The sequence below is a fragment of the Mesoplodon bidens genome, assembly GCF_964165515.1.
Source record: "Mesoplodon bidens genome assembly, chromosome: 5".
NCBI lineage: Eukaryota > Metazoa > Chordata > Mammalia > Artiodactyla > Ziphiidae > Mesoplodon > Mesoplodon bidens.
In genome coordinates this window covers 116,191,085-116,217,278 of record NC_138161.1, presented here as the reverse complement: position 1 = coordinate 116,217,278, position 26,194 = coordinate 116,191,085, and the positions used below count along the sequence as shown (strand labels likewise).

General features: G+C 48.9%; 1 protein-coding gene across 2 annotated transcripts in view; it reads left to right on the top strand.

Moving 5' to 3' along the window:
- The window catches only part of RFTN1 (raftlin, lipid raft linker 1), a 201,791-nt gene extending 179,820 nt beyond the window's left edge, over window positions 1-21,971 (top strand). For both annotated transcript variants that reach the window (XM_081235580.1, XM_081235581.1), the window contains 3 exons: window positions 9,562-9,665; window positions 12,029-12,110; window positions 20,590-21,971. In XM_081235580.1, coding sequence (XP_081091706.1) covers window positions 9,562-9,665; window positions 12,029-12,110; window positions 20,590-20,997 — 594 coding nt within the window. In that variant the 3' untranslated portion in view covers window positions 20,998-21,971. The remainder of the gene's footprint in view (window positions 1-9,561; window positions 9,666-12,028; window positions 12,111-20,589) is intronic.
- The last annotated feature ends 4,223 nt before the right edge of the window (window positions 21,972-26,194 follow it).

The following is a 26,194-nucleotide window of genomic DNA, read 5'->3' as shown; positions in this document are numbered from 1 at the left end:
TGGCATCCCTCACGTCTGCTAGTTGCTTGGGCCACATGACTCTCATCATCCAGCAGGCCAGCCTGGGCTTGTCCTTGGTTCCCTGAGAGCAGGTAGAAGCAGCAAGGTCACTCGCGGCCTAGGCTTAGAACAACTATGATGTCACATCTACCATATCTGTTGGTCAGAGCAAGTCACAAGCCCAGCCTGAACTCAAGGGGTGGAGAAGTGGACTTTGCCTCTTTATGGGAGGAGCTGGAGGATGCCGTAAAGAGGCCTAGAGGCAGGGAAGTAGTCATTGAGGCCATTTTTTGCAAACAGTGTATCTCAAATAACAATAACAGTCATTGTTATTATTTTGTTGGGCTCTCAATAGGGCTGCAGTTTGTTGCTTTTCTTGTGTGGGAGTGAAAATCAGGCAAAGATGTGAATTAACCAGCAGGGGTGGGTAAATCGTCCTAGAAAGGAAGCTTTCCACGCACTGCATGTATTTTCCTCTGCCCCCTTTTCTACATCTGAGAGCTAAGCTTTTTTTTTTTTAACGTATTCTCTTTGAACGTTATGAAAGCCGAAGTTGTCTAAAATGAGACGGACGGCTTTCTTAGGCTCTATTATGTTGGCCTAATTACATATCAGCAAAATGTTTTTCTGGGGCATTGTGTGTAAAACAAAGAGGAAAACAACATCTCCAGCCGGCCCCAGCATCCTTGCCCCTCCCTCTGCTGGCAGAGGCAGTGGTCCTGCAGGAGGCCTGTGGGGGGATGGGGGCCAGGAAGGCAGGGCTGCTGCAGCTGCCACTGGCCTCAGATGGATTTGCCCTTTCCCCAGAGAGAACGAGTGGCACAGCCTTCCTTCCTCTCTCCTTCCCTCCAGCACACCTCATGGTGGCTTGCATCTGGGGAGGGACTGTATGTTAGCTCTCCCCACCCCCTGGACCGGGATCTCCTACAGCAGGAGAAGAGGCTCACACATCTTCGCTTCCCAGGTGCGTGGCACAGAACCAGGTTGACTGGATGTGGAGATTCATAAGTGAATAGTGGTACCTGGTATAGCCGTGCCCTTGGCGATACTGAAGGACTCAACGGAGTTTTCTGCAAGACCGCCGCCGTGTTACAGCCCCTACTTTCCAGTTGATAAATGAAGATGAAATGTTCCTTCTTTCCAGCTTGGCATTCCCCTCTCCTGCCCTGCCCTTGCATCCCTACTTTCTATCTCCTGAGGGCATGACTCTTATCTTCCCTGTGTGCCGTCATGGCCAGGGTCTCTGCTGGCCATGGCAAAGTCAAGGCAGACCCCAGATTTCCTGAGAACATGTTTACATGCCAGCCACTTCCCTCCTGAAGCAAACTGGCTGTGGTCTCCTGAGACCTCACGGTCTATCCAGAGATGGTTTTTCAGGCTCTGTGTTGCTTGCCCTCTCAAGACATTAGATGGTGTGGATCTTTCTTCTTAAATGTGTTTCCTACCCTGGGCTGCCCTCCAGCCAGTTCAGGGCTTTTTATCACCTTCTGCTCTCCCCTCCCCAGGAGACCGAGTCCTCAGCCAGCCTCACCCCTCCTTGAGTTGTTCTCTGCCCGTATTGGCCAATGCCTCCAAGTCTTCCTTTTCATCTAACCTTTCCCTGTCTTTAGACTGTGTGTGAGTGCCCTATTGCTGCTGTAACAAATTACTACAAACTTAGTGACTGAAAACAGCACAAATTTATTCTCTTAACAGTTCTGGAGGCCAAAAGTCCAAAATGGGTTGTAAGGGATTATAATCAAGGGGTTGGCAGAGTTGCATTCTTTCTGGGAGAATCTGTTCCTTGCTTTCAACTTCTAGAGGCCAACCTGCTGGTGGCCAAGCACCCTGCCCTCTGCTCCCATCCTCACCTTGACCCACCTCCTGCCTCCTGTCTAAGGACCCTTTTGATCACATTGAACCCACCTGGTTAATCTCCCCATCACATGATCCTTAACTTCATCAATCCGCCGGATCCCTTTTACCATAGAAGGCAACCTCTTCCCAGGCCCCAGGATTTAGGACGTAGACACATTTGGGGGGAGTGAGTGGGCATTTTTCTTTCTCCCATAGGAATCTTTCCCTCTCATTGTGGTCCTTGTCCCATATGCCTTGGTTCAGTACATGAGCAGCCATTACCCATTATGTTGTTATACAGCATTATTTATTTAACAAGCCCAACACTGATTGACACAGGTGGTGTCCAGTGTTTTGCTATTGTGAACAGTTCTCCAGTGAATAACTCTGTACATTTGTCATTTTTTAATATACAGGATCCATTCCCAGAAGTGTGGCTGTTGGGTCAGAGGGTAAATGTATTTACTTGTAATTTTGAGAGATACTGTCAAATTGTTCTCCCTGAGGTTGAATCTGTCCTCCTGCCAGCCATGTATGAGAATACTTGCCTCCCCACAGCCTTGTCAGCTAAGTAGTTCTCAAACTTTGGGGGTTTTCCAATATGAGAGGTGAAACTATGATATCACAGGGTAGTTTTGATTTGCACTTCTCTTATTGTGAGATTTAGTATATTTTCCTCTGGTTTATGGCCATTAGAATTTCCTTTTCTGTGGCTCTCTTCCTAGCCTCATCCCATCTTAAAATTTGGATTACTGGATTTCTTTTCTTACCAATTTTTAGGAGCTACTTTTTTGACTGTAATTTGAGCTACAAATAGTTTCCCATCTTGTCATTTGTCTCTTGCTTTTGCATAGCTTGTCGTTTGTCACGCAGTAGGGGTTTTATGTCACCAAATTTATTATTTTTTCTTTATGTTTTCTGGATTCTAAGATGTTTAGAAATGGCTTCCAGTAGGCCCTTTAAAAATTAATAAAATTGTGTTAAATGTGGGGAGTTGGACATAGGTAGCTATTTCTTCTCTCTTCTGAAAAATCCCAGTGAACTGATACTAAAAGAATGATAGATGTATTTGTAAATTTATTTGTAATCTCCAAATCAGTACTCTTGGTGCTTTCACAGTCACTTGCAGATGTATGCTTAGTGGCAAAAAATAAATAAATAAATTATGTTGCTGACATGCATGTTCCCAGCTAAGCTTTCTCATTTTAGCTGTCATGCTGTAAACAAGTGTCCTGTTTGCAGTTCACTTAGTGCCACATTTTTCACATGCTTGTGCTTTTTGTTGGTGATTTCACTGTATAAAGTTGCCCCCAAGCATAGTGGTGCAGTTCTGTCCTGTGTTCCTAAGAACAGGAAGGCTGAGATGTGCCTTATGGGGCAAATATGTGTGTTAAGTAAGCTTTGTTCAGGCGTGAGTTACAAATCTGACCAGAGGCTAACAGGAAGCTAACCCTGTATCTCCCAAGGAACAGTGCTTCAGTATCTGCTAATTCAGTGTTTGTGGCGACATTATAGAACAGAACTCCTACAAATAATGAAAAATGACTTTAGATGATAGATAGATAGATGGAGAGAGACATAGGTAGGTAGGTAAGTAGGTACATGGATGGATGGATGGATAGGAAGCTAGATGATAGATAGATAGAGACATAGAGACATAGGTAGGTAGATGGATGGATAGATAAATAGATACAAAGATAGATGGATAGAGACAGATAGGTATGTAGATAGGTGGATGGATGGATGGATGGATTGATAGATAGGAAGATAGATAGGTAAATAGATAGATAGAGACATAGAGACATAGGTAGGTAGATGGATGGATGGATGGATAGAACAAAATAAGAACAAAAATATTGGAAGAAGAGAAAGTGGAAGATGTGTGATTTCAACAGATTTTTAGAAGATGGAAGGTGCACGGAGGAAGGCGGATTAATTTAGCAAAGTAGAGGAAGCTGCACCTGGATGTAGAAGGGATCCTGAGGAAAGCTCTGGTCTTCAAAGCCTAACTCGCTGCAGAATGGTGGGATGTGAACTGCAGAGCTGAAAACTGGGGCATTGTGGTGAAGTCCTTACACAGTGTGGTAAGATCCCTGGCTGCCACCTCTGTCTTGTGCAACCTGGTGACTGCAGAGATAATTCAAGGATCAGACGAAACGACTTATAGAGATAGAATATATGTATCCGTGAAACAAAACCAAGATGCTATAAAAAAGAAATGATCAAAAGAGAAGAAAGAGCTTTGGGGTCTGAAAATAGGGCAGCAGAACATTTTAAAACATACAAAAAGACTGGAAAACAAAATAAAGGACATCTTTCAGAAGGTAAAGTTTTTAAAAAGTAAGAAAACAGGGGGAAAGAAAGGTAATAAAATTAAAATATCAGTCCTACGCTTTGACTAATAGCAAGTCCAGAAAGAAAGAAGACAAAAATGGAAGAGAGAAAAATTATCAAAACAAACAAAAAAAACCCAAAACACTTTTCAGAGCCAAAGGACAAGAATCCTTTGAGGGCAAAGCCATTGAGTGTACAGCCCTTTAACACACACACACACACACACACACACACACACACACACACACACGAAGGCATGTTGTGAAATTCTGGAACTTCACGGGGAAAAATATCCTAAAATCTTCCAAAGCAGCACAACAGATTACACTCAAAGTATTAGTAATCCAAATAGATATCACAATAGCAATACTGACATCTAGAAGCTAGTGGAGCAATACTTCTAAAGTGTTAAAGGCAAACAGATTTCAGCCTAGACTTCTGTACCCAAACTTAGTTAAAAGTGAAGACAAAGACATTTTTAGGAGTGCAGGGATGCAAATAACTTCCAGGGCATTGTTTCCTAGGGAGCCACTAGAGGATATGCTCCAGCAAAATGAGGAGGAAATCAAAAAAGAGAAGACACCAGCCATAGACAGTAGTGGAGGGAGAACACAGTCCTGGGAAGCATCCACACCAGATTGAAGCAAGGGTACAGAAAGTTGCAGAAATATGTCTCCAAGTGGAAAAAAGTAGAACGAATATATTTAGGTACATGGGATAGTTATTGATGGGCAGGAAGAAGAAGTGTTGGAACATGTGGAATGAATTAGTGATGGGTTCATGTACAACCACACAGATGAAAGAAATTGAGGCCACAGTTAACTCCAGGAAAACTAAAGGACTATATTAAAAAAAAAAAAAAAAAGGTGTGGTCACAGTGCATTACTTGACCCAGCAATATTTGCAATAACACAAACAGACTTTTGATTTAATTAAAATTATAACCATTTGGGGCATCAGGAAAGAGAAAGTAAGAAATGTGAATGGGAGCTCTAAGCCTTCATTTCCCATGGTAGGAAATCAATAGACACCTAAAATTGATAAGTAAGGAAATAGTATATAAACACGCCCTGCCAATTAGTGTTAGGCATCAGTGCTTCGGTAGCAATTTTACAAAAGACTCTTGCAGGGCTCTTGCTTCACATGTCCTCTCGGGGAAGGGAAGGGAAGGGAAGAGAAGCACCCAGCTGGTGGCTGTCTCCAGTCATTGTTTCAGGTGTGGAGACCAGCCCAGAAGTCCTGCATACTTTTCAGACATGGAAATTGAATTCCTGTCTTCATTCAGAGTCATGAATAAGGAGCAAAGTATCATCTTTTAAGCTGCTTTTCTCCCAGATTCTTCCAGAATGGAAACAAGGAGAAGAAAAGAAGAGCACACTGACTTCAGGATACAAACTTTCTCACTGGACCGATGTGTTACCGCCCCTGCACAAAGGATCTTTGAGCGGATCAAAAGACACATGCGTTTCTTAGTAAACTCTACATTGTGTTGTTCTGTTTTTGGAGGGTAAGGGAAAGTTGTGTTGGGTGCCTGTTTCTTTAGTGGATTTGCAACCACGGAGAAATTACGGGGAACAAAGGAAAAAGAGCCTTAAATACAAATGAATCCCTTTTATACAAGTCAAAGAACCACAGGACATGCTTCATTTTTTTTTTTAACACTCCAGGTGTGATCGGAGATTATGTATCCACACAGGAGAGTGGAGAGTTAATTAAAATTTTTGCACCTGTTCCCAGAAAGAAATGTCCTTTCGTTTGATAAGCGGGCTGGCTTTGGAGTGTTGTTTGTGCTTTTCTCTCCTCTCTGGAGTGTCACAGAAAAGCAGATCAAAGAGAGCCTTCCGTCTGATGCGTTTCTGACCACTTTCTCAGCTAGCTAATGGACTTGAAAGCCTCTTCCACTGACTGCATGGAGTTCGTGTCATATTTTAGAAACGTCGTCTTCTGACTCTGTTGATAATATGCAAACCGGCTTTGATAGGTGCTTGTGGAAAACCACATTAACCGTTAATTAAATCAAGACCAGCCCAGAGAGTTGGAGTGGGAGAGTCTGGCAGAATGAAACACCTCACCCCCTACCATTTGTATTTTACTTTTCAGCCCGTTCTGTGACAGCCGGCTGGGAACACTTGTGATTGAACTCTCAGCTCTCTCAAGCAGGGTCATGTTTTGCTGTGTTTTCGCTTCTTCCTTTTAGTCTTTCTGATTCTGTACCCTCTGGCTGACATCCCCTACCTTGAGGGGAAAAGCTGTTGGGGAGAAATCCTGCTGTCTTTCTCTTTAAGATGGTGAATGAGGGGAATAAAATAGAAGCAAAGCAGAAGCAGCCCTGCGAGGCCTGGCTGGGCAGGCGGGTCAGGCTGCCTCGGGGGTGCCCATTGTCCTGCCTTGCTGGGTGCCCGAGGAGAAAACCCGGCCGGGGCACAGGCACCAATAAAAGGACTCCATCCTGCCACTCAGGGCTTTGTGAGCACCACGCTTGTCCTGGTTGCCATGGCGACCGTCTGTAGCTGGTTTGTCAGAGTGCTTGATAAAGTGGGAAGGTTATTCTTGATAGACCCAAGTAATCTTAACCTTGCAGAGCTTGAGTGTGGATGCACCATTTTCTCTCCTCTTTAAATCAGGAATGCAGGGATGGGGGCACGGGTTCTCAGGATAAAGCTGCCACGGCAGGTGGTGAGGGCCCTGTCCAGCACAAGGGACACTGGCCGTAACTGGTCTGGAAGGGAGGTCCCGTGTGTCCAGGGGGCCAGCAGAGACAGGGGTGGCTGGGTCACCTTCTGCCGCCTCTGGCCTGAATGGGGGCTTCAGGGACGGGGCCAGAGTGGGGTCGCCTCCTGTCCCTCTCCCGTCAGTTGGTTGTATTTGTACCTGTCTCTCCTCTCTTCCTTCCTTTTCTTCCTGCTCCCCTCTTTCATTAACTCCCCGTCCTCTCCTCCTTCTCTTGCCCCTTCCCCACCCCATTCTTTTGTCCCCCACCTTCTCCTCTTCCCCCCTCCATTGCTTTCTGCTGCACCAGTATTAGTAACAGAGCAGAGCCTTTCAAAGTCCCCCGACTTCTCCTCTCCTGGAGGATGAAAAGAAAGGTAACAGCTTTCCTTTCGGGGAAATTCGAAAGTAACAGCTGATCATTTCTGGCCACAAAATTGCAGACTCTTTTCTGTCATCCGAAGAAACCTAATTGATTATCTAGGCAGTACTTTTCAGACTTAGCTGCATGTCAGCTACTGGAAACACTCTTTAAAAAAAATAGAGCTACCGTATTATCCAGCAGTTCCACTCCTGGGTATGTATCCAAAGAAAAGAAAACACCAATTAGAAAAGATACATGCACCCCAGTGTTCATAGCAGCATTATTTATCATTGCTAAGATACAGAAGAAACCCAAGCGTCCATCAATAGAGGAATGGATAAAGAAGATGTGGTACATATACACAATGGAATACTATGCAGCCATAAAAAGAATGAAATAATGCCATTTGCAGCAACATGGATGGACCTGGGGGGTATTATGCCTATTAGTGAAATAAGTCAGAGAGAGAAAGACAAGATACTTTATGTTTCTACTTATATGTGAAATCTAAAAAATAAAATGAATGACTATAACAAATCAGAAACAGGCTCATAGATATAGAGAACAAACTAGTGGTAATCAGTGCGGAGAACGAAGGGGGGAGGGGCAAGATAGGTAAAGGGGATTAAGAGGTACAAACTGCTATGTATAAAATAGATAAGATACAAGGATGTAATGTACAGCACAGGGAATATATATTTTATAATAACTTTATATGGAGTATAATCTATAAAAATATTGGATCACTATGGGGTATACCTGAAACTAATATAATATTGTAACTCAACAGCACTTCCATTAAGAAAAGAAAAAAAAACAGACCCCTGGGTCCCACCCCCAGAGTTTCTGATTGTGCAGGTCTGGGTGGGGTCCCAAGACTCTATTTCTGACAAGTTCCCAGGTGATGCTGCTGGCTCAGGGACCACACTCTGAGAACCACTGACATAGGCCAAGACTTACTTTATATAGTTGAGGCTCCCCGAGGGTACGTTGGTTGCCCGGTAGCCACGCTGGGATGGATGCCCAGTGATAGGAGTTTTAAAAGCCGTTGGGAGAAGCAGAGCTGGTTGTTCCCTCATCTCTCTTCTGGCCCCTGGTTCTGTCCCCCAAAGGCCTCCAGCAGGACAGCCCCTCACTGTGGGTGATCCCCTCTGAGCAGCACCGCTCTCCGGGTGAGCCTCTTCTCAGTGCTCCAGGCCCCTCGCGGTCTGCCATTTGTCTGTGCTGGCGTCCCCCCGGAATGCCTCTTACCCAGCTCCACCTGTCCATCTCCACCCAGCCTCTGAGCCCCAGGAAGCCCGCCCTGACCACGATCACACCATCCCTTTCTGCTAACAGTGCAGCCTCATGGCCCTGCCAGGGGGCTGTTTTGTATTTCGGTCACATGGGTGTTTGTGCCGTGGCCTCTGCTGGACTGAACTCCAGCAGCAGGACTGTGCCTTCGTTCACCTCCGACCCACCTGGGCTCCGAGGTACTTGCTGAATGAGTCCTGTGGCGGCCTCCGCTGGAAGGACTCTACACACGTCAGTAGTGTTTGAAGCCATTACCAGGAGCTGACCGAGCAGAGAGTGGGTGCAGGGTCTACGCAGGGAGGGGTGGGGCTTAGCCTGCCTCTCGAGAAAGCAGGATGTAAGGACCGGGCTGGCGGCCTCACAGTGGGATTGTCTCCCTGTGGGATTGTCTCCCTGTGGGAGCAGGACTGGGTTTTTAAATTGAAAGGCAAGCGTCAGTCCCCTCCCCCTGCTCCTCCCTGATTCCAAATGAAGCAGTTTTCATCTACTCCTTTACGGCAGGATGTGTAACACAGGTGAAGCTCCCTGTTTGTGTGCACGTGCAGGGTGTGTGTGTGTATGTGTGTGTGTGTGTGTGTGTGTGTTGCCGCTGTGGCTGGATGCAGATGACTCGATCGTTTGTCAAATGTAATTTCACTCCCCACAAGATGCTCTGAAACCATTGGAGCAGTGGATGTTGTCATGGGCTTAGGTACGTCTTGGAGCAGAAGTGATGGTGTTTCTTCAGTGAAACTCACAGGAGGCTATTTGTCCAGACAAGAATAAAACAAAACGAATGGATCAACCCTTTGGCTCTATCTCTTTGCCGACTGCACAGACTGAGTCGGGGCTGGAAAGAAATCCCATGTTGGCAGTCGGGCTCCAAGCTCTTGAAGCATCTTCGGAGCTGGAGTAGGGCCCCAGGCTACAGGGCATCCCACCCCTTTCTGCTTTGTTGGGTTGGCAGATTGGATGGTCCCCTCTCCGTCTCTCAGACGTCGTTGGCTTGAGGCAGCTGCAGCCCTGACTGTGGCCTTTCTCCCCAGGGTGTCGAGGTGCAGACAGACTACGTGCCCCTGCTGAACTCGCTGGCCGCCTACGGCTGGCAACTCACCTGTGTGCTGCCAACTCCTGTCGTCAAGACAACGAGGTAACAATAACCATCATTACCGTTACTGAACACTTGCACTGTTCCCCGTAAACCCTTCCGTGCGTAACTTATTGAATCCCTGTGAGTCTGGTGCTGTTACGTCAGTTCTCCACCTGGGAGACGGCAGGGTCAGGATTTCAGAGTCTTAACTACCCCCCCACCCAGAGCAGCCCTCTTCCCACATGGGGAGCCTCGGCCAGTGAGCCATTGCTGCCTAGCCTGTCACCTGGGCTGAGGGGACCCAGGGCTCTCAGATGCAAAAGAAACTCAGCATCTGCTGTGTGCCCTGTGCTGGGCTGGGCAGGCACGTTGCATGCAAAGTCTCATCTAGTCCTCAAAAAATCCTGTGAGGTGAGGTGGGATTGTTTTTGGCTGTATTTAACCGATTTTATAGCTGAGGAAAGTGTGGCCGGGGAGGTTGAAGTGCTAGCCCAAGGTCATGGCGCTGGTCAGTAGCCCCATCAAGGGGACATGACGCCCTGGACTCTCAGCCCTGGCTGTGGCCCTCCCTGTGATTTCACGTTCATGGTCGTTTGTCCACCCTCAGCTCTCCCTGCTGTCCCTTGAGCCCGTGGGCTTATCCTAGTCTTACGAACCCTAAAGCCCTTCCATCTGTCTTTTGGGTTTGCTATCAAGCTGGTCCTTCTAACTACCTGTGGGGTGGTAAGCATAGATGTGGTTCCCATTTTACAGATGAAGAAACTGAGGCTCACAGAGGCTCCATCACATACCCAAGGCCACACAGCCAGCAAGTGGCAGAACCCCCGACTAGACCCTCAGTCTACAACGGGCCACCTCTTTGCTGACCTCTGGGGGTGCCCCCTCCCGTGGCCCTCAGCCCCGCCCTCCCTGAGTCCTGCTGCGTGCTCACACCCGCAGGTGATGGACGGCCTGAGGCAAGCCTAGTGACCTGGGGGATGGCAGGTGGTGCAGCCCCAGAGCACAGACAGAGGCGGGAGTGTGGGCTCCCATCACTGCCTCTCCTGGGCCCTCATCACATCCCCCACTCCCGGGGTCTGTGCAGCTGCAGGAGCCAGTCTGCAGCTGCCCTTGGGCCCTGGACCACCGGGAGATTTCCGTATTGCTTCTTGGCCAAAGTTTCTGTGGGCATAGGGTGGTGCCGTGGAGGGGAAGGAACCCCCGATTTGTGACCCAGAGCTTGAACCCAAGTCCTGAGTCGGCCGATTGTTGTCTACCTTGGTCAAGTCCACGTAGCTTCTTTGAGCCAGTTTCCTAGTCCATGCAGCTAGGAATGCTGCCTGCCTTCTGTTCCAGAGGACAAGAGCCTCCCTGAGAATGTATTTGAATGTGAAGCCCCCGCTGGCTCTGTGCTCGCAGCCCGGAGGGTAGGGACGGTCTCTCTGTCTCAAGCAGTCCCACCTTCTAAATAAGCCTCCGTGATCCTCCACCTTCCTGGCCTTAAATGACCCTTGCGGTGGAGTGGAGAGAGCGTGGGACCGGGCAGAATCCCCGCTGTGTGACCCCCGGCCTGCTCCTTGACCAAGCTGAGCTGTCCTGTCCTGTCCCATTGGTGAAAGTAGGGGTCCCATTGTTTGGAGCGCCGGGTGCAATCGCCCAGCCCGGCCCGGGCACAAAATAGAAAATGCTAGTCCTCTCCCTCCTTTCCGTCCAACACCCCATGTAGTGACACATCACCTCAGCAGAGAAGACGTTTGCCAAATAGAGGTTTAAGAAAGTGATCCGAAGGTGCGGGGTTCGCGGTGGCCAGAAAACAATGATCTCCGTCACAACATTTCTAGCATCTTTAAAGGCAGCTCCTCGAGGTCCTGCCTTCCTGGGAGGAAGGCGCACCCCCTGTGCCGTAAAAATGAATAGTGTCCCCAGCCCGTTCGTTAATGCCAGTTCCCGCTGCTCACAAGGGTGACTCAGGGTGGTGGCCGGGACCCGTGTGCAGCCAGGCCCTCTGCCCAAACTCCTGTAATCGCTCAGGTCCTCACTGGCCGCCCATCCCAGGCCAACCAGTTCCCTCCTTGGCCTCATTCCCAGAGACAGACTTGGAGGAGGCCTCCACCCTCTGATGTTCACTGAGGCCACTTTGTCGTCATTTGGCGAAGATGGTAGCTATCATTTCACGTCACGGGAAAGGGGGTTTTCAGCCAGGAAGCTGCCTTCCAAGGGTGCACACATAGCTTTCGTTGGGCCCCTGAGATAGCAAGCAAGGGTGGGTGGCCTGGGGGTGGGAAGGTGGGGGGCTTCTTGACCTCCGACCTCTCACTCTCGGGCGGACACCTTCCTTCCCACGGGCAGCCGACCTGGATGAAGTTCAGGACGGCAGCCTCCGTGTGAGGTGCGGGGCTCCGCCAGGTATAAAGGACTCATTCTCAGCTCTGCCTGTGTTACAGGGAGGGGAACGTATCCACCAAGCAGATTGTCTTTCTTCAGAGACCGTGTCTACCTCAGAAAATCAAGAAGAAGGAATCAAAGGTGAGTGACCTTGGCTGCTTTGTTTTGCTTGCTCTGTTTTGCTCACCAGAGCCCGGGGACACCTGAGCCCCTCTGGGGCAGGTGAGGGCACCGGAGGGCCTTGTCGCCGGTCTCCTCCTGCAAGGATGCTCAGGCCACCAGCTTCACGAGGCTGAAGGGGGAGTGGGAAGGCAGGTGCCGTCTGACTCGGGCTGGGACGGCTGAGCTCACGCCCAGCTTCTCCGTATCTCTTAATCTCGTTCCAAGCTGGTTGACGCCCTGTCCTGCCCGTGGGTCCCTTGGGACATCAGAAGTTTGGGGAGCTTGGCAGAGAGAACCTGCCAGACGACCTTCCCCACAGGCCCCGCCCTGCAGGTCTGAGTGGCAGTGGCTGTTACAGACAGAGGGCATCTCCCCTGTGGAGTGAGTCCTCGGGCCAGGCTGTCCTGGGATGGCCAGGGGCCTTCCCCCTCTCCCTGGACGTCACGTGAACTGTCCCAGAAACACAGGGGCACTGAGAGACGTGGCCGTTCTCAGAGTTTTTCCCGTGTTTCCTGAGACTGAGGCCAAGTCCTCCCCTTGTGTGACATGATTCCGATGCCTCACACCCCCGTGCTTTGCCCCCTTGGGTGCTCTTCCCACGGGTGTTCACGGTCACTCGGGAAAAGAGTCGAGGGAAACTTCCAAGCCCCTGGAGCCGGCTGGCTCCCCCTGTGACGGACAAGGCCACACTGTGGGGCAGAGCCCACCGGACCCGCCCGTGCCCTCGCCGGGCGCCGTCCCCGAGCTCCCCACCCGCAGTTCCTCGTGTTCTTGGGACCCAGAGCCCAGACAGGAGCACCAAGCAAGTGAACAGATTGGAGCAGCCCCTCTGCAGCCAGCAAATCCAAGGGGGGGGCCACTGGTGGGAGGAACGCCAAGGAAGAAGCTCCGGAGCCAGCTGGGATGGAGGGCAGAGGAAGGGCTCTTCAAGCTCGGAGATGCCGGTGTGACGGATGACAGCAGCAGAGGACCAGAAGGCAGCCACCGAAGCCACCATTGCCCACCAAGAGCAACCAGCCACCAGCTGGAAGACGGATGGTCCCGGGCTGCCACCAGCCACAGCTTGGCCTGGGCCGTGGAGCCGCGCGCATTCACGCAGTGACCTTCTAGCAGCACTGCTGAGGTCTCCCTCCAGACGCCAGGCAAAGCCCAGCTTTTGCCCTGACGAGGAGGACGTGGTGCTGCCTTTTCTTGCCAGCGTGTCCTTGTTGTGGTGCCAGCAGATCCCAAAGGACGGACAGGTGGCTTGATCCTGGTGAAGGCTGCGCATCTCACCCAGGGGACAAGCCAGTGGGAACCCGAGGGCAGGGGGATGTTAGGGGTAGAGCTTTAAGGCTGCTGTAAGAAAGTAGAACAGCGCACCTCGGGAAATCCAGGGAGGTGGGAGTCGGCCTTTTCTGGTCAGTAGAGATGTCCACCCCCAGTGAGCTGCACGAACCCGGGCAGACCTGCTCATTCCAGGGCTTGGGGTGACAAGCACTGTTCTCTGTGTGACCTGGGGAGGCCACCTCACTGTTACAGCCCCAGATGCAGGGACTGTACCATCCCATCACCCCCGTCATCCACTCCTCACTCAGCTGACGGGCCATCGTCCTGCTCCCAGGAGACGGTGCCCCCTGGCCCGTGGCCATGGCTCCATCCTCACCGTGCCCTAGCCCCCCGCGTCACTGACACTGTTCTTGCCCTCCATCCCTCGAAGCACCATTTTCTCTCAGCTGTCCCACCACTCTCGCCTGGTTTCCCACCTAGTTCCTCATTTCTAGCCCCGTTTCTCCCCATTTTCTCTCACCTCTTCCTGAGAAAATCTCATCCACCCCCAGAGTGAGAAAATCTCACTCACCACCTCTGTGTCGATGAGTCTTACCTCTGCATGTTTAGCCCTGGCTTCTCCCCTGGGACCCCAGCTCCACCTGCCCTGCGGCTACTCGTGACCTTGCCCTTTCCCGCACCGGCCGTCACCCCACCCCCTGACCTTAGAGGAACAGCGCTTCCATGGCCTAGAGGCTCCCACACACCTAGAGGTTGCCCTTGGTGCTTCCATCTCCTTCCCACCATATTCAGTCTGTCCTTAAGGCACATCTGGTTTAGGTCCTAGACATTCTGGAACCCCCTCTTCTCTCCATCACCACCTGCCTGGATGACTCCTCCGATCTCCTGATGACAGGTCTCCCCTTCAGATATGTTCTCCATTCAGAGCCAAAGTGAACTTTCAAAAAGAGTAAATTGAATCGTGTCACTCCACTGCTTAAAATGGTTCTAAAGCTTTGGGTTTTTCTTAGGATAAAGATGGAAGCCTGTATGGTGGTCCACACGGCCCTGTGGGATCTGGCCCCCATCTTCTGCATTCCAGCCACTCTGGCCTTCCTGCGCGTCCGTGCCCCTCGCTGCCACAGGGCCTTTGCTTGGGCAGTTCCCCTGCCCCAGATGTTCTCTTCCTTTGTATTTTTTGGGGATGGTGTTCTCTCCTTTTAGACCAAGCCAGGCTCCTCTGTGATTCACTGGGAAGAACCACGTTCCTCTCCTCTCCGTTTCTAATTATTTGTGATCAATCCTCCACCAGTAGAATCAGACGTTCATTCTGTGAGAACAGACCCTTTTTGTCCTCACTGTTGTATGCCCAGTGCCTGGCTTTTAGTTAGTACTCAACAAATACTTGCTGGATCAATGAGTGAATAATCAAACTTCTGAGCCTGGGACATGCACAGTATGTCTGGCACTGAAATTTCAGACAAGAGATTGCAAGATTCAAACATCAAGGGTGCAGCATACTTAGTCCTCTTTAATCAGCCAAGTGGACAAAAGCCTCCAGTCAAGACTTTTCACCAGTTGAAAGAAACCTCTCTGTGTACCTCTGAGTGTGGCTTTCAAAGCAAATATTAACCTCCTTGGAAGGTAACAGGTGATTTCTACGACACGGGAGAAGTCTGCCTTCCCACTAAATTACTTGAAGTGGAGGCAGATATGGATGGTTTCTTAATGTGTGAATGAAATCACCAGCCCTGCTGACGTGGAGCTGTGGACACACACGCTGCTGTAAAGCGGAGGATTTTTCCTTTTCTCACGCACTTCTGGCATGGACAGCTAGTCGGGGTTTTTCTCAGTTTAGGTACCGACAGAACACTCACGTGCCACACACACACCCGGCTCAGGAAGGCCATCCACCCTGCTCAACTTGCAGCCGCTGGTTGGGTTCGGAGACTCGCCCTGGAACTGCTCAGGATGTGATGCATCCTTCAGGCTGTGGATGCTACAGTTCTTCCCTCAGAGCCTGCGCATGGAAAGCTCTACCGCCTCGGATCTGAAATACAGTCGACCCTTGAACAACGTGGAGGTTAATCCGAGTGTAATTTGTAGTGGGCCCTCCGTATCCAAGGTTCACTGACCCGAGGATGCAACCAACCACTGACCGAGCAGCACTGTAGTTTTTACTCTTGCCAACCATCCGCGTGTAAGTGGACCTGCATCGTCCAAGGGCCAACTGTAGTTTTGGTTGTTCCATAAAGACTGTGACTGTCCCCAGCAAAGGAGGAAGGGACGACTGCTGGTGAAGGGAAGCGGGCGCGATGGTGGAGGAGGCCCTCCCAGGGACGCAGGGCTGGCACTGTGCAAGGACTGGGGACCCTGTTCCACACGGTGAAACCCTGCCCAGCTGTTGTTCTTACCTGATTGGTTCTCACATTGTGGCTCGTGAACCAGCAGTACCAGCATTACCCAGGAGCTGGTTAAAAATGCCAGTCTCCCTCTCCTCCCCAGGCGCCCTGAGTCAGAAACTCCGGGACAGGGTGGGGGACCCGTGTCTGAAGGAGCCCTCCAGGTGATTCTGATGCCCACTCGAGTCTGAGAGCCAGTGTCTGAGTTGAATAGTTTAGGGCCCCCTCTAGGCTCACTGTGTGGATCTCCATTCACATTTTATTATTATTGATCTTTAAAAAATGGGCCTGTCAGGGAGCTTTCAGTGTAGATATTTGTTTTTAGTAAGACAAACCAAAGCATCTTTCATGGCAGTTATAGCTGGACTTCCATTAGCTGACCCCTTGGCTTCATGAGTCAAGCACCTGACCTAGCAGATGAATCCGAACACCATGAAGTCTGAAAGCTGAGGCACTTAGGGGACGGGCTGAGCTATTCCGAAGGTGTGTGCCCTCTCCCCCTGGCTTCCTCTCCTCCCTTCCTTCCAGAACATGAGCCTAAAGCCTTTTCACCCACCAAGAATGAGCAGATGGAAGATTAGTGTGGGGCCAGAGAAACCTGTGTTCAAATTTCAGCTCTGCTGTTTTCTAGCTGTGTGACCTTGGGCAAGTTACTTAACCCCTCTGAACCTCTACATGCCCATCATAATAATGGTGCTAACAATGCCTAATGAGAGTACCGCTTTGGGGATTCAGGGAAATGGGAAAGCTTGTCCCATTTAGCTTTTAGTTTATACAGACCCTGAGTTTTGGCCACTGCTACTTCCCTGCTTCATGAGAATGCCCCCTTCAAAAGGAGAGAAGGAAAGGAGAAGACTCCAGCCAGAGCCTCTGGGTGACCTGGCTGCAGCACTGGGACAGCTGTGGTGGCTTGGGGACCCCGGGCAGCTTGGGGAGTCAGTGACATCACCACTCCCCATCTGAGGACACAGAAAACGGTGCAGTCCTCGAAGACATTTGGCTTGGCAGATTTTTCTGGGATGACTCCAAAGGACAGAAAAACATTGGCTGGAGTAGTTCCCATCCAGCTCGGTACGGACAGTCCCAAATCCTTCTCTGCCCAGCAGCCCAGGCAGGGTCCTGGAGGAAGCGGCTGGTGTGCCCGCCACAGGCCCTTTCCAGTCTGTGTCCTTCTGTCGTATTATATCAGGAGATCAATGCAGTGTGATCCTCTACAGGAAACTGGATATAGCCAGGCATCCGAGGAACCACGAGTCTGTTGTTTATTTATAGCAAGAGCAGCCTCTGAGAGGACATCGGGTTTGCATTAGAAAATAGCCAGGGTCCAGGATGGAGTCTGGCACAGGTAGAATGGGCACAGCTATACACCGCCCACCCGCAGAGGGTGCTGTGCTCATCCACTACCGTGTGGGTTGTGCACCCAGACCTGGGGGCAGGGGCAGCTCTTTTGGAGATTAATAACTTGCCCAAAGACAGACAGCTAACGAATGCCAGAACCAGGGTTTGAACCGGGGTCTTAGCCACCACACTACGTGTAATGCTTTGGTGTCTCAGCATTTAGGGCCTTTCAGCCGAAGCAATCTCCCCAGTTTTTTGGCAAAAGTAAAACTTCCTCCAGCTTCTCTGAGAGTTGACTGCCTCTCAGATCGCTATATATAGGCCAGTTTGACTGGCCTTTTTCTAAGAACATGCAAAATGCAGAGGGTCTCACTGTTTGGAGACATCCATTAAAAAAAAAAAAAAGGCCCTTCCATTTGGGCTGGAATTAAAATGCAGCAGCCTCTGCACACAACAAGGCAGCAGTTATGAAGCATGATTGCGTGGTACCCAAGAGCCATGCAGGGCTGGCATTGGAGGCTGCAGCATCTGTGCTGAGGTCAGAGGTCCTGGTCCTGCACTGGTGGTTAGGGGGCCCCAAGATGCCTGCTTGGCAGTGTCTACTGAAGTGGGTGCCTTTGGGTGGGGTCTGAGGCACCCCTTCACCTGCAGAGGGGGTCCACTGTTGCAAACTCATGGCTTGGGTGGAAGAAACTCAAACTACCCCCAGAGGGAAGTCCATCAGCCATCGTACAAGAGAACCCCCAAAAAGGAGTGCCCTGGGGAAACCCAGCCAACACTGTAGGTGAACTCATTTGGGATTTGCAGGGAGGGCGGGTGGAGGAAGACAGGATAAACGTTAAATCCTAACCTCAGCATGCACTTCACTCCTTTTCCTCTTCTTTGATGGAATATTCAAATTTACCAGTCTTGTCCAAAAGGGGGTCAACACAGGAACCCCAGGATGTGTTCCGCCTCGGAGCCCTGAGTGTGTTCAGGCAGATGTCTTATTTGAGGAAGTAGACTTCTACCACCGAAAACGCCACAAAGTTGGCAGATTTTTAAGAATTTACATAGCACATTTTTGCTTCTTCCTAGCAAAGTACTCAGATTTATCTATGCATGGTAAAGCCTTAGGAAATGGTTTTCCACTGATGGTGCAACTGCCCTCCTGGGCTCCCCTCTCTAGCCTCGCCAGAAGTCATTTGAACGGATGGCTCCCTTTATTTTTCTTTCAGTCACAGAATGGCTTAGATTTAAGTCCATATTTGATGAAACCAGTGTGCTGTGACTCAAGTGGAAAGAAATGAAACGAAAGAAAGAAGTGGAACTTCAAGCGCAACCGCGTGTCCCTGGGGCCCGGAGCTGCACCTGCGGGGTGACCGAGGCCCTTGCCTGGGGTCCAGGCCCCCGATTCTCTTCCCAGCAAGACCCATCTCTCCCCGGGGCCTCCTGACTCCAGTCCTCCCCCACCCAGCACTCTTGGGGCTTCGCTCTTGTTCTCCGTGCCTCTCACAGCTGGGCCTGGCCTGTCCCCAGGACCCTGTGGCTGGCGTCACCCCAGGTGTGCAGCACGCAGCTCCCGGCCTCTGACTCTGAGCACCGGGGACCTGGGTCCCAGGATGGCAGGGCTCAGAGGGGTCTTTGCTCAGGAAGACTTATGCTTGGGGAGTGGAAGAAGGCCACAGTTCTCTCTGCGTTGTTACCCAGGAGCGCATCCCTCTTTTGTAAACACAGGGACCCATTTCTCCGAGTCTTCCTTTACTACCCTTCACGTTTCTGTGTCTGCTCCAGCTCATTCGCCCGGATTTATTCCAAGCACACAGGCTCCCAAACTGTCTTCCTCCAGAGCAGCTCCTGCTGTCAGCAGACTCAACAGGACTTTGAATTTTTCCCCTTTCTTCCTCAAATTAATTTCACTTTCTGGAGATCAGCCAGACCTGATGTGCGGATGCACCAGTAACTCCTCACTAAGGCCCAAGCTGTGTTTTGACTCTTAAGATTTCAGGACCAGCTCCCCTGAAACAGGGAGCTTGGCTAGCTTGGCCGGGCTCTGCCGTCCTTCCATTCACCCATCTCACAAAAGGTTTTGAGCACCTTCTCTGTGCCAGGCTCTGTGCTGTATCCCAGGGATGCAGGGGTGCAGAGGACAGATGGCATCCCTGACCTTCTGAACTCACATCTTGTGTCAGTAATGGTAACAGCAGACACACTGGTATATTGTGTGCTGGGCACAGTGCTAAGCCTGCTATGTGGATTATTGCATCATTGAATCGAAATAAATACCCTCTAAGGCAGAGTTTGGCGAACTACGGCTCTCAGGCCAAATCTGGCCCACGGCCTGTTTTTGTAGATAAAGCTTTATTGGAACACAGTCATGCCCGTTTGCTCACGTGTTACCCATGACTGCTTTTGTGCTATGGCAGAGTTGAATGGCTGCAACAGAGAACGTAAGGCCTGCAAAGCCTAAAATAGTTATTACCTGCCTCTGTACAGAAAAAGTTATTGACCCTGATTTAAGTTAGGGTTACTCCCCCCCACTGTATAGATGAGAACACAGGCCAGTCGGGGTGGGGGGGTGGACTCTTCACGTGGGCGGTCTCCCTCCACGGCTTCGATGTGACCCCGTCCTTTCCCAGCTCTGTTGCTGACCGTGTGCTTGGTCCTCTCTGAGCTCCATAGACTTCCCTGTCCCACAGGGAAATGCAGGTGGGGCTCCCTGGGAAGCGGCCTCTGAGATGGATTTGGATGCGGTTTTAGGGGGAGTGCCCTTGGGAATACATGTTGGGGAAGGAGGGCACAGGAGTGGGCAGAGGGAGATGTTGGGCTGTGATTGTAGCTCTGGAGCAGGGATGGCCTTTTAGAGTTGCCCAGAGTTGGTAACAGGAGGATGGGCCGTTGTCCATGACTGGACCAGTCATTGGTCGTAGCTTGCCCCCAGAAGGGAGTGAGACCTTTGGGGAGGTGGCCGGACTCAGGGGATTGGCTGGGGGCTGTCAGCCTGCCCATCCTACAGGGGGACCTGAGCACCCGGGTTCTGTGCCCTTCTGGCTGGGGTGATCTGATGAGGCGGTGGCCAGTGCGGGGTACCTACAGCTGCTCAGAGTGGAAGGGAGTGGCCGGAGCCCTGGCACTTAGGAAGAACAGGCCCGTGTCCCCTCACCCATCCTGGTCCTCCAAATGATAGGATCTCAGCACCTTCTTTCGCAGGCCTTTGGTATGGGGCCAGCTGAAAGAACTACCCCTCGCCCCCCACAAACCCCTGGAATCCACATCTAAAATCCACGCCGTGGCAGGATCGGCAGGCTCTGGGTGGGTGTGACGTTTGAGCTGTGATTCGGTTTGGTGCCAGGAATGCCCTGCTCCGGGAATACTGGGCATTGCGTCTTGCTGCCAGAAGTGACGTGGGCGTGAATGCAAACAAACGTCCACGGGAAGCTCTAGATTCACAGAGGCTGCATGTATTTATCCCCATCTTCTCTGATTTCTAGTTTCAGTGGCGATTCTCCCGAGACGAAATGCACAACAGGCAGATGAGGAAATCCAGAGGTAAACTCGGTGCCAGAGGAAAGCAGCAAGCAGAGCAAAATGAGAGGTATCTAGAAGACCGGTTTCCCAAAGCCGGAGACGTGGAAAACCGTGTGCCGGGGCTGCAGCAGGAGGACTGGGCCTCTGCGGAGGTGAAGGTCCCCGCGCAGGCGGAGGTCCTGGGAGAAAAGCTGCGTCCTGACGGCCAGCTCTGGGTGGAGGCTGGGGCCGTGCAGAACGGTCCCTTCGGCCACAGCCCCGCCCCTGCAGGGGGCTGCATTGGGCACCCCAGTCCTGATCCTAGAGAGGATGCCGGGGAGGGGGATGCTGAGGAAGTGGCTGCAGAGCCCACGGCAGCAGAGGACAACTGAGGCTCAGCAGGTGGTGCTGAGGCGTGAAGAGCTGGCAGACCTGGGGCACAGTGCCAGCTGGGCTGGGGGCTGATGTGCCCTGGTGTCACGTGTTACCGTTTGGCTTGGCTTGACCTCTCCTTGTGAGCTTACCTGAGCCCTCCGAGGAGGGCTGGCTCCCTGACAGTGTTGGTTTCTGCACATCCATTTGAAATGTGTCGTAAGGCCCTGGTGTTAGAACACAAGAGGGCAGGTTACTCCCAGACATGGGGGCTGGAGGCCCAGCCCTGGCCCCACGCCACTCCAGGGAGGGGCTGGACCATCCAGTGCCTGTGCCTACCCCCACCCAGAGCCTCCAGGGGGCCTTCGGGCCAAATCGCGGGCCACCCTGTCTACAAGTCAAGGCTGAGTTGTTCATCCCCACACCCCGAGATGGCCGTGTCCAGCCCGTGCTGTCTGCTGCAGCTACTTGGTGATTGTAACAACCCCTGGTGCCCAGTCGGGCTGCCTTTCTCCATCTAACCCCCCCAGACCTTGCTGCTTTGGCAAATAAAATAACATTGGGAGGGGAGGTGCCCCACCTCCTGGCTTTTCTCCAAGTGTTCCCATAGATACTGGTAATCTGAAAATGAAGAGGTAATTCTGTGTGTGTACCCACTCTTGAAGAATGTCCAAGAAAGTATTCTGTGTTAGTGTTAATGCCAAAATTTTTTTTAAGATTTTGTATTCAGCACATCACATGAACACACGTTCTTTCTGTCATTTCAAGGCAAACCGACTGGCGGCGAGCCCTTGTTACGTGCTATTTTAATCATGTGTCATTAGCCAAGTCACTTCCCATGTATGCTATGATGTGTTTATATCATCCAGAATGTGGCTTTAAGTAGAAGCAGCTGGCAAACCTTGGAGAGTGTCAACTGTCTTGACCAACATCCTGTCTCTTCTCTTTCTTGTTTAGTTACTTAAAGCAATAAATCATCTATGAGTTTAGTGCACTGTGAGTATTGAGTATTTATCATGTTGCAGTAACAAGTCCTATAGCCTCGTGTCCCCTGTTCACGCTTCCTAAGTTTCTAACTCCTGGCAGCAGATGGATGACTTTGGAGAGACCAAAGCTTCTGTGGAAGCAGCGGAGCCAGCTGAGCATGCTCTGCATTCATTTGTAGAAAGAAGACAGAAAGCGGGATTCAGGTGCCACCAGGTAAGTCAGGGCACGGCCATCTCCCATCACCCGGGGGTGGTGGAGACAAATACCTTTTTAAAACAAAGAAGAAGCCCTATGTCAATTTCTAAGCATGTCTCCGAGCTTTTAATTATTTAATGAGGTAAGTCTTTTACCTGCTTGCAAATTTGCTAAAATAAAACACATTTTAATATATTTTTATAGGGCAGAATTGAAAACCCTTACACAGACACATTGTACAGTCATTTTCCTTTTGACTTTTGAGCTAACTTCACACCCAAGCCCCAGAGCTTACAGAAAAGCTGAAGGCTCTGTTCGAAGACAAGATAGGTTTTTTTTTTTCCAGTTATACATGTGTATGTATTTTTCAGATTCTTTTTCCTTATAGATTATTGCAAAATATTGAGTAGTTCCCTGTACTATACAGTAGGACCTCGTTAGTTATCTATTTTATACATAGTAGTGTGTATATGTTAATCCCAAACTCCTAATTGATCCCTCCCTTCATCTTTCCCCTTCAGTAGCCCTAAGTTTGTTTTCTACGTGGGTCTACTTCTGCTTTGTATGTAAGTTTATTTGTGTCATTTTTAAAAAGATTCCACATATAAGCGGTATCATATATTTGTTTTTCTCTATCTGACCTACCTCATTTAGTATGATAATCTCTAGGTCCATCCATGTTGCTGCAAATGGCATTATTTCATTCTTTTTTATGGTTGAGTAGTATTCCATTGTATATATGTACCATATCTTCTTGATCCATTCATCTGTCAGTGGACATTTAGGTTGCTTCCATGTCCTGGCTATTGTAAATAGTGCTGCAGTGAACACTGGGGTGCACGTATCCTTTCGTATTACAGTTTTCTCCAGATATATGCCAGGAGTGGGATTACAGGATCATATGGTAGCCTTATTTTTAGTTTCTTAAGGGACCTCCATACTGTTCCTCATAGTGGCTGTACCAATTTACTTTCCCATGAACAGTGTAGGAGCGTTCCTTCTTCCCCACACCCACTCCAGCATTTATTTGTAGACTTTTTGATGATGGCTATTCTGACTGGTGTGAGGTGATACCTCATTGTACTTTGGGTTTGGATTCCTCTAATAATTAGCGACACTGAGCATCTTTTCATGTGCGTTTGGCCATCTGTATGTCTTCTTTAGAGAATTCTCTATTTAGGTCTGCTTATTTTTTTAGTTGGGTTGTTTGGTTTTGTTTTGTTTTGTTTTTGATATTGAGCTGTATGAGCTGTTTATTTTGGAAATGAATCCATTGTCAGTAGCATCGTCTGCAAATATTTTCTCCCATTCTGTAGGTTGTCTTTTCGTTTTGTTTATGGTTTCCTTTGCTGTGGAAAAGCTTTTCAGTTTAATTAGGTCCCATTTGTTTATTTTTGTTTTTATTTCCATTGCTGTAGGAGACGGATCCAAAAAGATATTGCTGCGATTTATGTCAAAGGGGGTCCTGCCTATGTTTTCCACTAGGAGTTTTATAGTATCTGGTTTCATTTAGGTCTTTAATCCATTTTGACTTTATTTTTGTGCATGGTGTTAGAGAATGTTCTAATTTCATTCTTTTACATGTAGCTGTCCAGTTTTCCCAGCACCACTTACCGAAGAGACTGTCTTTTCTCCATTGTATATTCTTGCCTCCTTTTCGGTAGATTAATTGACCATAGGTGAATGGGTTTATTTTAGTCCTGTTCCATTGATCTATATTTGTTTTTGTGCCAGTACCACACTGTTTTGATGACTGTACCTTTGTAGTATAGTCTGAATTCAGAAAGCCTGGTTCCTCCAGCTCTGCTTTTCTTTCTCAAGATTGCTTTGAGAAGGTAAAGGAATGTAAATATGTTTTCATACAAATTAAAAAAAATTTTTTGTTCTAGTTCTGTGATTTGATAGGGATTGCGTTGAATCTGTAGATTGGCTTGGGTAGTATGGTTATTTTGACAATATTGATTCTCCCAATCCAAGAACACGGTATATCTTTACATCTGTTTGTGTCATTTTCAGTTTCTTTCATCAGCATCTTATACTTTTCCAACTACAGGTCTTTTGCCTCCTTAGGCAGGTTTATTTCTAGGTATTTTAAGACCGTTTTTTAAAAAAAATAAAGATAGTTTTAAATACGATGGTTTTTTTTTTTACATCTTTATTGGAGTATAATTGCTTAACAATGGTGTGTTAGTTTCTGCTTTACAAAAAAAATGAATCAGTTATACATATACATATGTTCCCATATCCCCTCCCTCTTGCATCTCCCTCCCACCCTTCCTACCCCACCCCTCCAGGGGGTTACAGAGCACCGAGCTGATCTCCCTGTGCTATGCGGCTGCTTCCCACTAGCTATCTACCTTACGTTTGGTAGTGTATATATGTCCATGCCTCTCTTTCGCTTTGTCACAGCTTGCCCTTCCCCCTCCCCATATCCTCAAGTCCATTCTCTAGTAGGTCTGTGTCTTTATTCCTGTCTTACCCCTAGGCTTTTCATGACATATTTTTCTTCTTAAATTCCATATATATGTGTTAGGATACAGTATTTGTCTTTCTCTTTCTGACTTACTTCACTCTGTATGCCAGACTCTAGGTCTATCCACCTCATTACAAATAGCTCAATTTCGTTTCTTTTTATGGCTGAGTAATATTACATTGTATATATGTGTCACATCTTCTTTATCCGTTAATCTGATTATGGACACTTAGGTTGTTTGCATCTCTGGGCTATTGTAAATAGGGCTGCTATGAACATTTTGCTACATGACTCTTTTTGAATTATGGTTTTCTCAGGGTATATGCCCAGTAGTGGGATTGCTGGGTCATATGGTAGTTCTATTTGTAGTTTTTTAAGGAACCTCCGTACCGTTCTCCGTAGTGGCTGTACCAATTCACATTCCCACCAGCAGTGCAAGAGTGTTCCCTTTTTACCACACCCTCTCCAGCATTTATTGTTTCTAGATTTTTTGATGATGGCCATTCTGACTGGTGTGAGATGATATCTCATTGTAGTTTTGATTTGCATTTCTCTAGTGATTAATGATGTTGAGCATTCTTTCATGTGTTTGTTGGCAGTCTGTATATCTTCTGTGGAGAAATGTCTATTTAGGTCTTCTGCCCGTTTTTGGATTGGGTTGTTTGTTTTTTTGTTATTGAGCTGCATGAGCTGCTTATAAATTTTGGAGATTAATCCTTTGTCAGTTGCTTCATTTGCAAATATTTTCTCTCATTCTGAGGGTTGTCTTTTCGTCTTGTTTATGGTTTCCTTTGCTGTACAAAAGCTTTGAAGTTTCATTAGGTCCCATGTGTTTATTTTTGTCTTTATTTCCATTTCTCTAGGAGGTGGGGAAAAACGATCTTGCTGTGATTTATGTCATAGAGTCTTCTGACTATGTTTTCCTCTAAGAGTTTGATAGTTTCTGTCCTTACATTTAGGCCTTTAATCCATTTTGAGCTTCCTTTTGTGTATGGTGTTAGGGAGTGATCTAATCTCATACTTTTACGTGTCCCTGTCCAGTTTTCCCAGCACCACTTATTGAAGAGGCTGTCCTTTCTCCACTGTACATTCCTGCCTCCTTTATCAAAGAAAAGCTGACCATATGTGCGTGGGTTTATCTCTGGGCTTTCTTTTCCTGTTCCATTGATCTATACTTCTGTTTTTGTGCCAGTACCATACTGCCTTGATTACTGTAGCTTTGTAGTATAGTCTGAAGTCAGGGAGCCTGATTCCTCAAGCTCCATTTTTCGTTCTCAAGATTGCTTTGGCTATTCGGGGTCTTTTGTGTTTCCATACAAATTGTGAAATTTTTTGTTCTAGTTCTGTGAAAAATGCCAGTGGTAGTTTGATAGGGATTGCATTGAATCTGTAGATTGCTTTGGGTAGTAGAGTCATTTTCACAATGTTGATTCTTCCAATCCAAGAACATGGTACATCTCTCCATCTATTTGTATCATCTTTAATTTCTTTCATCAGTGTCTTATAATTTTCTGCATACAGGTCTTTTGTCTCCTTAGGTACGTTTATTCCTAGATATTTTA